The sequence below is a fragment of the Sciurus carolinensis genome, chromosome 6, assembly GCF_902686445.1.
Source record: "Sciurus carolinensis chromosome 6, mSciCar1.2, whole genome shotgun sequence".
Taxonomy (NCBI): Eukaryota; Metazoa; Chordata; class Mammalia; order Rodentia; family Sciuridae; genus Sciurus; species Sciurus carolinensis.
Genome location: NC_062218.1, coordinates 86,704,715 through 86,723,199, shown reverse-complemented (window position 1 = coordinate 86,723,199; position 18,485 = coordinate 86,704,715). Strand labels below are relative to the sequence as shown.

The window sequence follows — 18,485 nt, the reverse complement described above, 5'->3', positions numbered from 1 at the left end:
TACTCTTCTGTTGTAAAACAAAACGATTCCTCTTGTTTATCAGGAATTTTGTACCCTCTGACCAACCACTCATTCTCTTCCTTCTGATCCCTCTCCATCCCCACCAGTCCCTGTAAATATCACTCTACCATCTACTTCAACTCTTTAGATTTTACCTATAAGACAGATCATGTGGCATGTGTCTTTCTCTTCCTGGATTATTTTACTTTGTATGTCCTACAGATTCATTCATCTTGTTGCAAATGATAGAATTTCCCCTTTCATTAAAGTCTGAATAGGATTCCATTGGGTAAAACTGCCATATTTTCTTTATTTATTCATCCATAGGTTCTCAAATGGTGGTTCTTAAATCTACCTATTTTTCAGTGTGGTATTTTGAGATGAAACCCTGGTATGAGAAAGTTGGTACCTATTTTTAAAACTGTTTTTTATTAATCAATCATGGTTACTCCACCTGAGCAAAGTTTTCTCTAGTTCAAAAATTACCAGCTTATTACAGAGTTTATTTCCTTTAGTTTGGACAAAAGTATCACTGAACTGAAAATCTTTCTAGTAAGCGACTGTCAATAACCAGTTTTTCTGTAAAACCTAGTTTCAGGTGGCTGCAGAACAAAAAGGTTTAAAACTTGAAGCTGATAGTTCTCCCGGTACACTGAGGGGTCACTGACTGGACCCACACTACCCTTGAGGAAGTGGAACTTTTAACTAAGTGTTTCAGGCTCTGGGCTCAAGCCTGTATCCAGTGGAAGTACATGTTGATGTACGTGGGGTGGAGGTGGAGGTGGGAGAAAAAGAAAATAGGGAGATATACAGAGTATCATTTAATTTAATACAAAACATAAAATATTTCGTTTCTTTCTTTCTTTCTTTTTCTTTTTCTTTTTTTTTTTTGGCTGATTACATTATCAACTGTGACCCTGTAGTGCCCTTCGGAGGTTGTACCTATTATTTTACAAAATAGAGATGTATTACTGCTATTACTTTCCTAAAAGTAAAAGGCAGATTAAATGCTATAATTATTCTGCATTGTTATAAGAATTTTTATTCCTGTCTAAATTTATTCAAACTTGTCTTATTAGTTTACCATTCTATTTGGGAAAAAAAAAAGAAAAACTGCTTCAGCAGTATGAATTAAATATTCAGAATATGGACTCACCCAATAACTTAATTTCCTATAATTCCTTTCAATTTCATTTACATTACAAAATGGTGTTTCTTTTAGCCCACATGAGATTTATACAAGGCTAGATTAGTGTAGTCATTTTAAGGCATTATTCTAAAGCAAACTCACATTTTAAAATAGACTAGAATTACTCTAGACTCATCAAACTGAAAGAGGCCTCTAGAGATCACTTTGGCCTCCCATCCTGGTATTATAACAAGTCATTAATTTCTATGGCTGATATTACCTTGCAGAGGAAATGCAAAAGATAGAATTTGGCCAAAATTATAAGCCCCCAAAATTGTAATTTTTGCCTTGGGGCAAAAAGAAATCTAGTTTTTGCACACTTATAAACCAATACATAGTCTGAAAGAGATTTATTTACTACTTCATTTTCTTATTTCAAAGGTGAATAAAATAACCAATGGCATTTAGGTAAGATTCCTGTGGATCTACACTAACATAAAATAGAGAAAGCTGATCAATACCCTCTGAATCATTTTACCCCATGAATTTAAATAATGTCAAGAAGTGAACTCTCAGATTCCTCCTTTCAAATCTCATTATGCTTACTGTATCAACCCTTTTATTACACTCATCTTTTCTGGAACTTAATAATTATATTGCTCTCTTTAAGTCTCTTTCTAAAATTTATCACATTTTCCAAAAGCAAAGCTGTTGAAAAGCATCTTGTTTAATATAAATTGAGAATGTTTTTCTCTTTGTTCTATATTTTGCTTTAAAATTGGTGCTTATTAAAATAAAAATCTTTTAGAGTGACATAAAATCCTTCTCATCCTCATCAAATACCCATTTCCAACTTGCATCAGTACCTTTTCCCTTTCCACTTACAACTACAGTTAGTGCTGTCATAAGAGTCTTCTTCAGTGCATTTTAATCCAAATTTTCAGATCCTTACTTTAACTTCTCTCTGATCAAGAGCTTCCCAGTGGCCTCAGTAAATACCTTAAAACATAGTGTAACACAGAGAGGAGACTCATTGATGCTTTTCTAACAAAAAGCATGATAAGAAACTTTGTCTTTCATTTTTAAATCTTTGATCTATTTACCTTTTTTGAAAGAGTTCACAAGTACTTTGAAATTTTCACTTAGCACTATAAAGCATAATTATTTCAAGGAAGCTTGGCATTTTGAGAATTGTATTTTGAAAATTATTTGATTTCCCCTTTTGGAAAGTGCTGCATATTATTCTCCTCATTTGGTAGGCTAAAAAACTGGAAATTATCAAACATACAGAAGTTTATCAGGCAGAAAAACAACATATTTCTGAATATTTTGTGAGGATGACCAAATGCAAACCTTATTTACTTAAAAAACAAGCCTTTCATAATCATGTTATTTTCTTCATTTTTATGTCTGAAGAAGTAATATATAGTTTTCTAACTATATAAAGGAGAGGTATAATGCCGAAGATATTATTGAAGCAGGAATAATGAAAGCACAAAAAAATAAGCATATTCTGGGGGTTATCCAGTTGTAATGATAAAATGTTAGTTTGTTCTAATTGTCCATGACAGGACAAAAATGAACATAATTCATTCACAAGAATAACTGTCACCTGTAATCATGCCTTATGCTAAAAAAGTCTGTTGAAATAATGGCAAGTGCAGAATCTTACCCAATGTGTGTGGCTTCCGTCCTGCCCTCACCAGTGAATACACATCTTGCCGCTAGTATATCACCAAAACTAACATCCACTGGGTGTTCCACAGGGTAAAAAGCCTGCCCGGAAGACAAACACAGTGATCCACTGAAGTTACCAATTAAACCCAGAACCACATGTTTGAAAAATGTGAGGCTTGGAGCACTGCATATGGAGAGGATGAAGCTTAGACAGAAACACACACAGATACTCACTGTCTAGAAGCGTTCACCTCTCATTAATCAATTTCACTTTACGACTGAGTACCAGACTTTGAAAGCATATTTACAAATGCATTCCATAAAACACAGTAAATGTAATAACAGAATAGCTATCTGAAACACTTATGACTAAATGATGGGACAGAAAAGACTTCACTAACATGTTCAGATCATATTGAGAGAACTGATAAGGGAAGCACCCAAATGGAAGTTGTAAAACAGGTTATACAGCTCAGATTCTCATAAAGGAAAATTTGGAGACTGTTAGATGCTAGAGAAAAGAACGAGGTACTACATAAGGATTTTAAAAAATTACTTGCTGCTGATTAGTACTTTTTCCTCTCCAAATTAAATTAGATTCTACACACCTGTGGTAGCTGAGGACTCTGGCGTCCAATTAATGTCCACTGTCCATTTCTTACTCTGTATCCACTTACTACCTTACCTTAAAAATAAACACAAATTGTCACCATATGAAATAAAACCACAGAAGAGCAAAAAGCACATTTACTTTCCTTTTTAAAAATAAAACCTGAATCTTTTCAGAATCCCAAATAATGAGTATCTTTATGAAAATAACATGATGAAACAGCATAAAAAATTCAAGGTACTGGCTAAAATTTCTTTGACTGAAACAGATTTAAGGTCAAGTATGATTAATATTTTACATTTACAGCACTAGCAAGCACAATGGTAAATATTTATGATTTAACATGTAGCTTAAGGTTCTTACCTAAATGGTGAGTATGAACTCTATAGGCAAAGACATGCATTGGATACATTTTATAATGGCATGAAATATCAGAATTCACCACTGTGAGAAAGAAAAACACAGGCAAAAGTCACTATTCAACTGGAAAATGACATTCTTCTTGTCTAAAAGTGAGCTAATCACAAGGTGCCAGGCATTGGGGTCAACATGCACTCAATCCCAGCAGATAGTAAGCGCTTATCCTGTGCCAAACATTTCACCAAGACAGATTAAGAACATCCTACTTCACAAATCAAAATACCCTGTCACAAAAAACAAATTTAATCAATTTGTTATCTTTACCTTGAAATCTATCCAGTTGAGAAGCTCAAAAACTGACTTTTATTTTTAGAACAAAGATTTTTGAAAAATTGAATGCAAATAACTAATATTGCTAGACTGAATGGTTCCTGTTGATAAGAGGCTATTTCACATGCTTTTCCTTCCTTATAGTGTAACTCATAGTGGAAGTGCAATAAATTTCTTTTATAATAGATAAATGGACCAAACAAAGAGACCATACTGAATATTTACTTTAAAAATTACCAGTAAGAATAAACAATATTTAATTTGACACTTTTGTTAGAGGGTCTTTAGATATACTGATAAATAATAATATTCTCATAGATTTTTGTCAGTTTAGGAAAAATGCTATTATTATTTCAATTTACAAGTAGAGAAATTCATATATCTAAGTTCAAAGACTGAGTTGGTGTTGAATTTGAAGTCTCTTGATTTTGAACCTTCCCACAAAGTAGTTTATGCTGCCACACATTATGTAGTTTATCTTTTGCACCTCAAAAATAGGTGATTGATTTATAAAATACTCGATTTATTCTTTAATTTATACAACCTACTACCTGCCCATGAGTCTCAATTCTTAGCATTCCAATAAATAAAGATAGCAAAGCTAATAAATCATTGGTTTAGAACAACATTAAATCTATTTAAAATACAATGACCATAAAGAGCTTATTTTTAAGATACGAATATTGGTCATTTTTTTTAAAAGTTGATAAAAAATATACTGTAAGTTCATTCCTATAGGTTAGTTGATGAGGTAATGGAAATAGTAAGAGATCATTACTCACCTTTCTCTCCTGGTGGTATAACAGTGTCAACAGACATCATAAGGTACATGCCAGCAATTAAAGGCTGTCTGCAGGAAAAAAAGTAATCTTTTTATAAATAATGTGATAATGCCAAAACTAGTTCATTGGCCAAATAGGATATATCTCAATACATTAGTTTATAGAATGTTATTTTTGTGAAAATTAAAATGAAACCAATCAGAAGTAGAGGTAGATAATAGAAGATAGACTCTAAATGGTCTCAGTTATGACAAATTTTGTGTCAACTTGGTTAGGTTATAGTGTCTGGTTGATGGGTCAAACATTAGTCTAGACGTTGCAAGGAAGGATTATTATTATTTTTTAGATGTGATAACATTTAAATTAGACTTCAAGTAAAGCAGTTTATTCTCCATTCTGTGGGCAGGTCTCATACAATCAGTTAGATACTTTAAGGAAAAAGATTGAGGTCCCCTGAAAAGAAAGAAATTCTGTCTACAAATTGTCTTTGGATCCAAAAAGGCAACAACCTCCACCTTTCCCTAAAATTTTCTGTTGGCCCTACAGATTTTGGATTTATAGGTCCACACAAGAGCATGAGCCAATTCCTTAAAAAATTATTTTTCTTCCTCACTGTTCATCTATTAATTCAGGTTTCTTTGGAGAAGCCTGACTAATAAAGCTGTCATGATCCCTAGCTGTGACGTGCATGCTTTATCTAATTCCCTCCCTCCCCTTGAGGGTGGGCACAAATAAGGGTACTCAAGTATTTTGAACAAATAGAATATGTCAAGAATGATGGTATGCCACCTCTTAAGATTAAGTTACAAAACAATTCTGGCTTTCATCTTTCATGTAATCCCTTGTTTGCTTTTTTATACACATTCTGTGATGGAAGCCGGTTGCTATGATGTGAGCTGCACTGTTTACAGCCCATATGGGAAAAAAAAATGAGGGAGACCTTTGGCCAACACCCAGCAAAGCAATAAATTTTGCCAGCAACCATGTGAGTGATCTTGGAAGTGACTCTTCCAGGGTCAAGGCTTGAGATGACTGAATCCCCAGGAGAAACTCTGCTTGCAGACCCTTTAGAAAACACCAGCCAGAGGAGCCTGCTACTTTGTGCTCAGGTTCCTGACCAGGATGCCGAGATAATAAATATTCATGGTTTATGCCACTGAGTCTGGGTTAATTTGCCTTCCACAATAGTTCTCAAAGACCTTAAGGTTGTTGCTCATTTAAGAAAACTGATTAATTTTAAACAATGAAATAGAAGACACCATCAAAGGCCTACTAACCAAGAAAAGCCCAGAACCAGGATTCTCAGCTGAGTTATACAAGACCTTCAAAGAAGAATTAACACAAATACTCCTCAAATTATTCCATGAAATAGAAAAGGACGGAACACTTCCAAACCCATTCTATGAGGCTAGTATCATGCTGACACCAAAACCAGACAAAGACACATCAAGGAAGAAAACTTCAGACCAATATCCCTGATGAACATAGATGAAAAAATTCTCAACAAAATTTGGGCAAATTGCATACAAAAACATATTAAAAAGACAGTGCACCATGATCAAGTGAGGTTAGTTCCAGGGATGCAAGGTTGGTTCAACATGTGGAAATCAATAAAGGTAATTCATCACATCAATGAACTTAAAGACAAGAAAGTCATCTCAACAAATGCAAAAAAAGTGACAAAAATCAGCACCTCTTCATGCTCAAAACACTAGAAAAACTAGGGGTAGTAGGAACATACCTCAACATTATAAAAGCTATATTGCTAAGCCCAAGGCCAACATCACTCTAAATAAAGAAAATTTGAAAGCATTCCCTCTAAGAACTGGAACAAGGCAAGGATGCCCTCTTTCACCACTTCTATTCAACATTGTCCTTGAAACTCTAGCCAGAGTAATTAGACAGGAGAAAAAAATTAAAGGGAAACAAATAGGAAAAGAAGAACTCAAACTATCACTATTTGCTGATGGCATGATTCTATTTAGAAGATCCAAAAAAATCCACCAGAAAACTTCTAGAACTAATAAATGAATTCAGCAAAGTAACAGGATATAAAATTAACAGCCATAAATCAAATGCATTCCTATACATCAGTGATGAATCCACTGCAGGAGAAATTAGGAAAACTATCCCATTCAAAATAGCCTCAAAAAATATTTGGGAATCAATTTAACAAAAGAGGTGGAAGACCTCTACAATGAAAACTACAGAACACTAAAGAAAGAAATTGAAGAAAGACCTTCAAAGATGGAAAGATCTCCTATGCTCTTGGATAGGTAGAATTAACATTGTCAAAATGGCCATACTATCAAAAGTGTTATACAGATTTAATGTTATCTCTATTAAAATCCTAATGACATTCTTCTTAGAAAGAGAAAAAGCAACCATAAAATTTATTTGGAAAAATAAGAGACCCAGAAGAACTAAAGCAATTCTTAGCAAGAAAAGGGAAGCAGGAGGCATCACAATACCAGACTTTAAATTATACTACAGAACCACAGTAACAAAAACAATATGATATTGGCACCAAAACAGACATGTAGACCAATGGTACAGAATAGAAGACACAGAGACAAACTCACATAAATATGGTTAGCTCATATGGGGCAAAGGTGCCAAAAACATACATTGGAGAAAAGATTGCCTTTTCAACAAATGGTGCTGGGAAAACTGGAAATCCATATGTAGCAAAATGAAATTAAACTCCCACCTCTAACCCTGCACAAAATTCAACTCAAAGTGGATCAAAGACTTAGATACTAGAACAGAGACACTGTGCCTAATAGAAGAAAAAGTAGGCCCAAATCTTCACCATGTTGGCTTACACATGACTTCCTTAAAAAGACCCCTAAATCACAAGAAGTAAAATCAAGAACCAATAAATGGGATGGATTCAAACTACAAAGCTTCTTAAGAACGTGAAGAGAGAGCATATGGAATGGGAGAAAATCTTTACCACCTGCACCTCAGATACAGAATTCAACTCTACACGAAGAATACAAATAATCCAATCAACAAATGGGCTAAGGAAATGAACAGACACTTCACAGAAGAAGATGTACAAGTAATCAACAGATATATGAAAAAATGTTCAACATCCCTAGTAATAAGGGAAATGCAAATCAAAACTACCCTAAGATTTCATCTCACCCCAATTAGAATGGCGATTATCAAGAATACAAGCAACAATAGGTGTTGGCGAGGATGTGGTGAAAAAGGAACACTCATACATTGCTGGTGGGGTTGCAAATTAGTGCAGCCACTCTGGAAAGCAGTGTGGAGATTCCTCAGAAAGCTTGGAATGGAAACACCATTTGACCCAGCTATCCCACTCCTTGGTCTATACCCAAAGGACTTAAAATCAGCATACTACAGAGATACAGCCACATCAATGTTCATTGCTGCTCAATTCACCATAGCCAGATTGTGGAACCAACCTAGATGCCCTTCAGTTGATGAATGGATAAAGAAACTGTGGCATATTTATACAATGGAATATTACTCCGCAATGAAGAATGATAAAATTATGGCATTTGTAGGCAAATGGTCGAAATTGGAGAATATCATGCTAAGTGAGATAAGCCAATCTCAAAAAACTAAAGGACGAATGATCTCGCTGATAAGCGGATGAGGACATACAATGGGGGTGGGAGGGGTTAGCATTAGGTTTAGGGTTAGGTTTAGAGTTAGGCTAAGGAGAGCGGTAAGAATGAAGGAAAGAAGGACTGTATAAAGGGAAAAGGGTGGGAGGGGTGGGGGGGAAGGGAAAAAAAAGAAACATCATTACCCTATGTAAACGTAAAAAAAAAAAAAATAAAAAAAAAATAAAAAAAAAAAAAAGATACAGAATTCATCTCCTGGATATGTAAAGAGCTCAAAAAACTTAACACTCCCCCTGAAATAATAGCCCAATCAATAAATGGGCTAAGGAATTGAACAGACACTTCATAGAAGAAATACAATTGATCAACAAATATATGAAAAAATGTTCAAACATCTCTACCAATTAGAGAAATGCAAATCAAAACTACACTGAGATTTCACCTCACTTAAGTCAAAATGGCAATTATTAAGAATACAAGAAACAATAAATGTTGGTGAGGATGTGGTGAAAAAGGTATACTCATATACTGCTGGTGGAAATACAAATTGGTGCAACCACTATGGAAAGCAGAGATTCCTCAGAAAATTTGGAATGGAACCACCATCTGACCCACTCCTTGGTTTATACCCAAAGGACTTAAAATCAGCATACTACAGTGACACAGTCACATCAATGTTTATAGCCACTCAATTCACAATAGCTAAACTATGGAACCAACCTAGGTGTCCTTCAACAATGGATAAAGGAAGTGTGGCCTATATACACAATGGAATATTACTCAGTCTTAAAGAAGAATGAAATTAGGGCATAAGCAGGAAAATGGATGTAGATGGAGAATATTATGCTAGGTGAAGTAAGCCAATCCCAAAGAAGCAAAAAGGCTGAATGTTTCCTCTGATATGCACATGGTTTATTCACAGTAAGAGGGGGAGGGGCTAGGGAAGAACAGAGGTACTTTGGATTAGACAGAGGGGAGTGAGAGAAGAGGAGGGGGTTGAGGGTAGGAAGGATAATAGAATGAATAGGACATTATTACCCTATGTACATATATGACTACACTACTGGTATAATTCCACATCATGTACAACCAGAAGAATGAGAAGTTACACTCCATTTATGTATGATGTGTCAAAATGCATCCTACAGTTATGTGTAACTAATTAGAACAACAACAACAAAAGAATAAATATAAAGAAAAAAAGAAAAAGAAAAGAAAACTAGAGGGACTTACGGCAGACGGGTGAGGTGCAAAGACACACCAGAACAGTCCTTGTGGTTATCTGAAAACACACAAACACACATATTCAATACAAAATCAGAAAAAGAGATGTGAACCTAATAAATTATAAGTAGTTACAACACCTAAAAATGTTACATTTTCTTTATGATTATACAAAGTACTTCATATTCATTAATTCCTTCAACCACCAACAGAAACAAAAGAACTTCCAGTTCATGACGTTTTGGGTATTTCTTGACTCATCAACTCATCAGCTATGGGCTTTCCTGCAGATGTGCCAACTCACAGAAAAGAGTTGTTGCTACTTCTCTGCATTATCTATATTGCTAAAACACCCAGAAAAAAGCTGATCAACTGAAAGACTTTTTCCATGGGACACTAAACAATTGCATTTTGTACTTTTCGATAATTTGCATAGCCCACGATTTGGGTTCTGAAGGCATGGTATTATCATTTTTAGTCTAATGTCTCAAATTTATATATAGAAATTACCTTTTCTCATATTCTCGGCCATGCACATTCCTACCTTTTAAATAAACACCTGATCTGCATTCTTTTTATACCTGAAGTTCAGTTAAAAACCTCTGAGTACCCCTTTTATCTTTGTCAAAACTGCCTAAACTTCTTAAAAATCCTCTCTCTCCCTTCCCCAAGTGCAAATAAAGTATGAATACAAAATACCCATCCAAATTCTATTGAACTTGCTGACCCTCCATCACAGAGATCATGATTAGTAAGACACTATTCATTTCTTATATTTGCATAGTGATTAAATTTTTCCTACTTCATGCTTTATCTCAGTAATTATAAAAGTTTATATTTTGAATTTTAGAGTTTTTATACAAATAATTATTGTGTGCGTGTATGTACAAGATTGATAGACTTCTACTAGACACTAAGAAGTAAAGTGTACTAATAAATATCAGCAGATGTAATGAGATTTTAGTGGTCTTTTTTTTTTTTTTTAACTCAGTTATTTTTCCGTGAGAAAAGATAAGGTAGCTTTATATAGAAATATATAATAACAGGTAACTAAGAAGATATATTTTGATTTACTTTAGCTAAATAGAGAAAAAAACACAACAAATCATACTTAAGTCTTTAGAAATAAAATACAAAAGGAATTTCTCTGTATAACATTAATTTTGATCTTAAAAATAGGAAGTAAAAGACAAGCATTTTATATTTAGTCATTCTTTTTGTATTTTTAATTTTACAAAGGAATCTCTAACAAATTAAGGCAGTTTTAGGGAGGCACTATTTCCATAATTATTTCAGGAGAGTTTTTTTCTCCATAATTTCAAGTGAGTTTCAAAGAAGGAGAAAGTCAATGATACTAATGAATGATAACCACAGATTTATCTTAAATTTATCACATGATTTTAAATATAAAAAGGCTTATAGAGTAGTTCCTTCTTTTTTTAAAAAAAGTTTCATTTTTGAGAAGGCTTTTTTATATGTACTACATGCGATTTAATAAATATGTCTTGTCTGTACTACTTTCAAAAGATTAGCTAATGACCTTACTGATAATCATATAAATATCTTCACTGATCAGAAAAGAATGGTGGAAAGTATACCATTTCTTCACACCAGGTGAAGGTCAAACTCCAGGGGCTTACTTATTTAGCTTAGTTCATTGCAGGTAACATTTTTTCATGTGTATTAAAAACACCTTGCATTATAAAGTTATTTTGAGAAATAAGAATCACCCATTAAACTGAACTTACTGAGCAGCCAGTGTACTCCTGGCCCTATGCAGTACACTTGGATACAGAGAAAAACAATATATACTAGTTTCCTGCTCTCATGGTTCAGGACATATAGGGAAAAACCAATACGGAATACATAAACAAGAAAGTGTCACCCAGTGTACTCAGTAGGATGTGACGCTGTGCAGCTGTTTCTCTACTAGAGTCAGGGAAGTGGGGGCACCACAGACCTGGAGAAGAACATCCCTGGTAGAAGGAAGAGTAAAGGACTAAAGAAGAACTGGGTATGCCTGTGGGACAGGAGGGGCCATTGTGGAAAGAAGCACTGTAATAAAGGGAATTAAGGTGGTTGCAAAGCTGAAGTTGGAGTACAAGCCACACAGAGTGGACTCAGCGTCTGGATTTTATTCTGTGTGCAGAGAAATCAGGATCATATAAAACGCCCAGCCCCTATACACTATTTACTGATTACTGAATGTCAGATTTTTAAGGTTTTTATTATAATTACATAAAACCAGGGAGACTCCTTCACGACATACATGCAAGCAAAAAGCTCAGAGTGTACTGAAAATTGTCTTTTGGATTCTTTTTATATCTTTGCATTGAATTAATCAAGTGAATCAGGTTTTGATTTTTTGGGGAGGAGGGGTATTGGAGATTGAACCCAGGGGTGCTCTACCACTGAGCTTTATCCCAAGCCCTTTTTAAATTTTTTTTTTTCTTTTGGGTCAGAGTCTCCCTAAATTGCCAAAGATGGTCACGAACTTGTGATCCTCCTGCTTCAGCTTTCTGAGTAGCTGGAATTACAGGCAGGTACCACAGTGGCCTGGCTCATGTTTTGATTTCTATTATACAATTTGGCAAATCATTCTTTATTATAACTTTGTGTAAAATTAAATGGAAGAAATTAATAAGTAAGCTAACATACTTCAGGAACTATTGAAGAAATTTATTATTAAGGCTAAAAGCTGTCACCAAATTAAGAGTAGCAGGAAAGTTATTACAGCATCATGACAGGTAGCTATTACCAGGTGCAATAAAACAAAGCATCTTCCTATTAGATATTACTATTTATTAGAAATGTCTAAATTGAGTAGCTTTTCCTTAAAGCACAAAAATTAGAAACAAATTTTAAAGGCATTGATAATTCTCTTATCAGATTTTCTTCAAATTAAACCATAGCCATTTCTATGTAATTGTTGGGTATTTGCTTCCCATTTTCAAGTTTGAAAGACAAGTCACAGTTCCACCATTCAGTACACAGCAAAAGCATACCAGTGCTTCTTTTAAAAAAAATTAATTCCATTGTATTTAAAAACTATATGTTATATGCTCTAAGAAAGTCAAAGACATCAGCAATGATAACAAAACAGTCAAAATTCAAGCAGTAATATGAGACAATCAACAGATTCTGGACAAGAAGCACAGAAATTCTAAACTTGCATTCAACAACAACTTGTAAGGAAAACTCAATTCTAACAACATAATTTTGTCGAAATGTAGTAAATCTTGTGTGGGATTGAGTACACAGAGATCAAAGTAAACACCCTGTTTTACAAAAAGCTCTAGAAATTTAAATCTATAGAAGGAAAATTAGCAAAGACATAAACTTTGAAATCATACTAGACAGATTCTGCATAATGGCCCAAGTTATTTCCTTCCATCAAACTTATTTGGTCAATGTTACCCACTATTTCAAAGCATTTCTAAATATTGTGGGGTGTATATAAATGTGTGTGCTCATGTGTGTGTAGATATGATTTTATATTATGGATAATGCTTTAGGAAATCCATCATTATTTAACTCTGGGGTGGCAGAATCACTATTCTAACTGTGACTTTAAAAAATTGTTTTGTTTATGCAAGGGATTAACATATATGTGGTTCAATAACGGTATTTTAGTTTAACAAAATTATAAAAGTTATCCCAAAGTAAAAACTTAAAAAGCATATTTACATACATTTTAGGCGTTCTCAAAGTTAATTGATTTTCATACATTCACTATTTCAAAATCAAATTTTATTATTGTAAAGATTCTGTCTCTTCTGATACATCTTTCTACAGTTTGACCTGAAGGGCCCACAATTCTTGCACATACACAGAATAAGAATTGCACTCTATCAAACAAGGTGGTCTGGGGGTGGGGAGTGCTCCTAGAATCACAGCTGCTCCTACAGCAGGTGAAAACTTTGGTGAGAAGCATATTTTGGCCTTGGTGTTTGGCATGAAGACTGTGGCCTTTTAACTTCAACATGATCCCTTTGACAGTGATGCATTATTATTTTCATAACCTTTACCCTCGATTTACTCTAGTGAACTTGGAAGCTTCAGCTAGTTTTGCATATATCACTGATGATTTGCAGCATACTCTGACTTTGATCTTCTGTTGTAATGCAGTGCTTGAGCCACAAGATATGAAACCTCATAAGAATTTACTCATTTCAATTCATCAGTCTAGATATGAATCTGTCTCTGATATGCATCATCATAAAAATGGATGGTACTTAAAAAGTTTGTTATAGCAACCCAACATATTCTGCTAATATTTTACCACATAAAATAAAAAAAAAAGAAATCAGAATTGAGATATTAAGAAATGTACAGAAAATGAACTCAGAATATCAAAATCATATACTGGCTGAAAAAGATGGTTGGAAAGACATTCTGGGAGTAGAATAAAAGAAAAGAGAGACAGAAAAAGAGAAGGAATAAATGGAAAAGTTAATCTATAACAGAAGACCAGAAAGATTGAATAAGATCCTTTTAAAAAATATACGAATAGCAAAGTAAAAAAAAAAATGGTCTAAAATAATTATAGAACTGTGTGTGAATGAAAGGCAGAAAAGGAAGAAAACTATTCTACTGATTTATGTTTTATTTTAAAAATCTTTAAGGTGTTTAGTATTTACTTAGGTGGTTCATTAAAAAAAAAAAAAAAGGTATTGTTCAGTTTTCACCCATGGTGTTTCCATGATCACTTCTTTTTCTGTAGCTTCTTTCAGTGCCCGAACTATATCACATTTCTTACTCAAGTTCAGATAACTGAAAACAAATAGACTCACATCCAGGGAAATCACCAGATCAACAATGTCCAAAACACAATGCAATGTCTTGAATTAGAGAAATAAAATATATGTTATAGGTTCAGAATGCAGCAATACAGATCTCAGGAGCACAGCTATGTTTGCATTCTGTTGTGCCTCAGGTTCAGAAACAAGCTGGACTATACCAGGGTGACTGGAGTTTCCTGCTATGTAATTGTAGAAGTCTTGCAGGCTCACAGGTTTGTTCTCAATATCTTTATATTCAGATGCCTGAAGGATCATCTTATCCTGGTCCAGTTCCTTCACAAAATTTGGCTTCTACACTAGCCTGAATCTTACACATTTCCTAAAGTTCAGAGTTCTTTTCTGAGGTCCTCTGGTAGAAGCTGGGTTATGTTTCATAGCTTTCTCTTCTTGTCTATGTTTTTCTTCTTTGGGAACACTGTCTGCTGGTAATGTGTCCCCACTGATGAGTTCTGCCACATCATGAACCAGGACTTGGCATATATATCTATCTTTATTAAGAAGATGATCGTGTTTAGTACCACAGCCCTAACTGTCATCCAGTAATAAGCTCTCTGGATTTTTGACATTTCTGTAGACATAGCCAGTCCATTGGATCTCTTGAGTTGCCCCACCAGCTACATGAACTGCAGTAAGTGCCAGACTCATGCCTGAGGATGGCCCAAAAGTCATCCCCCTGATTTATATTCCAATATAAATATTGTACAATTCCACGTGTCAAATTTGTTAGGTAGAAAGTTTGGGATTAATGTATTTCAAACATACATAGTTATTTGACCAAAGGATAATACCTTATAAGATGATCATTAGTTTTCAGCTAGGAGCTAATTGAGTTCTTTAATCTAAAACTGTGTGTGTGTGTGTGTGTGTGTGTGTGTGTGTGTGTAATAACATATAATATATATAATAACATTTTATATACACACAGCACTGGGGATTGAACCTAGGGGCACTTTGGCACTGAGCTATATCCCTGGTCTTTTTTTTTTTTTTTTTTTAAATTTTGAGACAGGGTCTTGCCAAATTTCTGAGGAGTTTGATAAGTTGCTGAGGCTGACCTTGAACTTGTGATCCTGTGTCTCAGCCTCCAATGTCATTGGGATTACAAGCATGTTTCACAATGCCCAGCTCTAGGCTCTAGTGATCAATATTTATAACAGTAAGATATTCTAAGCTATAAGTGAGATGTTAACTTATGCTTGGCACTATATTTGGATCTTAGGAAAAATTCAGTAAATGTTAAGGATTATTACTCCTTCTATTGACAAAAATTTAGCATATGAATGTATTACTTTTAAGAAGTACATTTTCTCTGTTTTAAGTCTGGAATATCTTTAATGGAAGAAATTAAAGCACACAATTTCTTCAACTTACAATACAGAAATAGAAAGAAAGGGGAAAGGAACATGGGAATAGCAAAAAGGTAAAAAGACAATGTGAAAATGGAATAATGGATATGGAGAATGAGAGGTTCCCAAGACAATGAGGCCTGAGAAAAGGGAGTGAAAGTGGAGGCCATGAACTGACAGCCTTCATCTCCCAGGACAAATGTTTTCCAGGCGCCAGCCAGTTGCAGACAGGGAGGAGGTGTTTTATCCTCCTCAAGAGAGATAGTCTCTGGGAGGCATCAGTCTCCTCCAAAGTAAACCCTCTTCAGGCGCTGCCCACAGACCTCGCTCAAAAAGCTCAAGTGCCTAAGGAAACTGATATGTTCAATAGACCACCCCTCAAAATAACCTATATAAATCCAGTCCCTTTCTTTGTTCAGTGGCTCATTTTTCCCCAGGAGAGTGGGTCCACGGGTGCCATTTCAACCCTCTGAATAAACAGCTGAGATGACTCATGATGTTTGTGTCCTGCCCAATCTTTTTGTGCTAACAGGAATTACAATTGAAATTTGTTATTTTAAAGATACTGCACAAAACAGATATTCCCAGAAAAGGTCTAAACTGAGAATGTACAGAACAGAGTCATCAGTGAAGTAAAGAAATTTTAGTGAGATGCCATGGTCTGGATAAAATGAAATTCTTGAATTAGAGTTACTGGGACTGTGAAGAAGTTGACAATGTCTGGTTTCAAGATTCTTCCGTGATTTTCAGCAATAAAGTTCCCCTTGATCAGACTCAGGACAAACTGATTCTGAGTTCTGGAAAAGAAGCAATCAGTTCAATGGGATCCTACATTTGCAGAAAAGAGAGTAAGACCCTTTTTATGCTGATATTGAAATTATTGTACAACTATTAACATGCAAAAGCCTTGACAGCTCTTCTTTGAACATAGCTTCAATTATTCTTATTTTAATTTTCTTAGTTCAAAGTAAATTACTATCTTCATTGGATTGGGCTCCAGGCTCATTCTCTCTCCCAAGGCATGCTCGTGAATACTGGCTGTTAGGTAATAATGTTCTGTATTTACAGAGAATTGAGTGAAAGATATCCTTGTTAAAGGAATTGTTCATGGTTTTTTTTTTTTTTTTCTTGCAGTAAGACAGAATTTTAGCCAGAAGGATTCAATATGGAGATGGAGATGAAAATTCATTCAATAGACAGATATCAGATGATACTGGGAGGGGTATTTCATTATTGTATTCCATTACAATGTCATATGTATGTACTAGAAACTTTTGTAATGTTGAATACAATGGAAAAGTTGAAAGAATAACTTAAAGAAATGTCAAATAACAAAACTAATAATGCCTCAGAAGCACATCACAGCATAGGACAGTATAGCAGTACTGGCGTTTGAGTGTTAAGACTTCTAAAAAGTAGTCTGATAATGAAAGAAACAAGTATCTCTAGACACTGAAGGAGACTTTAAAATAGCATTCAATCAGAATCTAATCTTGAGCAAGATGAAAACTGAATGGCTGCTTCACAAGGGTCTCAGCTTGCTTTTTCTGAGAAACTGTTCTCTGCTGAAGCAGAGATGTATAACCACAGCAAGGTATTTCATCAAATATATAGACTCATAGAATTCAGAAGTGAAAGGAACCCTGGAGATGGAGGAGTTCAACTCTTACGCATAACAGATAAGAAAAAAGAAGCTGTAGAGATTAAAGGTGTTGTCCATAGTAGTTTAGGTAACTGAAGACACACCTGGGTCTCAAATTTAATCCTCTAATGTTAATGAATAATATGTTTTCTTTATTTTTTCTTTCTCTCTCTCTCTCTCTCTCTCTCTCTCTCTTTTTTTTTTTTTTTTTTTCCAAATAAAGGGAAACTCTAGAGAGTTTCAAGGCATTTTATCTGTGAAATATCCTAAACATATAAAGGTTTGGGGATGTGGTTCAGTGGTTGACTGCCCCTGGGTTCAATCCCTGGACACTGCCCCCCCGCCAAAAAGAAAGAAAGAAAGAAAGAGAATATATCTTGAAGGTAAGCAAAGGAATTAATCAAGAGTGAATAAGTAGCCAGTGGTATGTAAAGATATCCACTTAAGGAGGAAGTTCAATTCTCTTAATGGGAGGAGAATGCATGGGATATGAGGTTATCCATCCCAAACTATTTAGCTTGCTTTTCTAATAATAGCATGTAGTTCCTGCTTGGATTCATAGATAAGTAGTCAAGAAAGGATGAGGAATAATGCATGATAATAACCTATTACCTCTTAGGTTCTTAGAGTCTGTTGGTCTCTCCTACTTTTTCCCTCTAGAGATAGCCCTCTATCTTTCATGAGCTCATCTTGTCCTGGTTGTTTCCTGCTTTAATAAAAGAATGGCCAACCATTGTTCCTGAGGGAACCAATGTATTATTACAAATTATATCCCACTAATTAGTAAAGTCCTTCAGAAAGCTAGTCATAGAGTAGATTTCACTTCACTACACTCTCTCAGGAAGGTACAAAGTAAGGGATAAAACACCCATTTCCTACTATCCAAAACCAGAGTTTTGGATAATAATTTTTTTTCCCTATGGAAGTACTGAAAAACCATGCCTGTAACCATTGATAAATCTTAAAAGAACAAAGCAGAAA

General features: G+C 34.7%; 1 protein-coding gene and 1 pseudogene across 10 annotated transcripts in view; both read right to left on the bottom strand.

Annotated features, from left to right (window-relative positions):
- Window positions 1–18,485, bottom strand: part of Pam (peptidylglycine alpha-amidating monooxygenase) — a 288,617-nt gene that overhangs the window by 65,922 nt on the left and 204,210 nt on the right. For all 10 annotated transcript variants that reach the window (XM_047554874.1, XM_047554877.1, XM_047554879.1 and 7 more), the window contains 5 exons: window positions 9,724–9,772; window positions 4,889–4,956; window positions 3,780–3,860; window positions 3,415–3,491; window positions 2,802–2,905 (listed from right to left, as the gene is read on the bottom strand). In XM_047554874.1, the coding sequence (XP_047410830.1) occupies window positions 2,802–2,905; window positions 3,415–3,491; window positions 3,780–3,860; window positions 4,889–4,956; window positions 9,724–9,772 (379 nt within the window). The remainder of the gene's footprint in view (window positions 1–2,801; window positions 2,906–3,414; window positions 3,492–3,779; window positions 3,861–4,888; window positions 4,957–9,723; window positions 9,773–18,485) is intronic.
- Window positions 14,562–17,536, bottom strand: LOC124986896 (5'-deoxynucleotidase HDDC2-like; annotated as a pseudogene).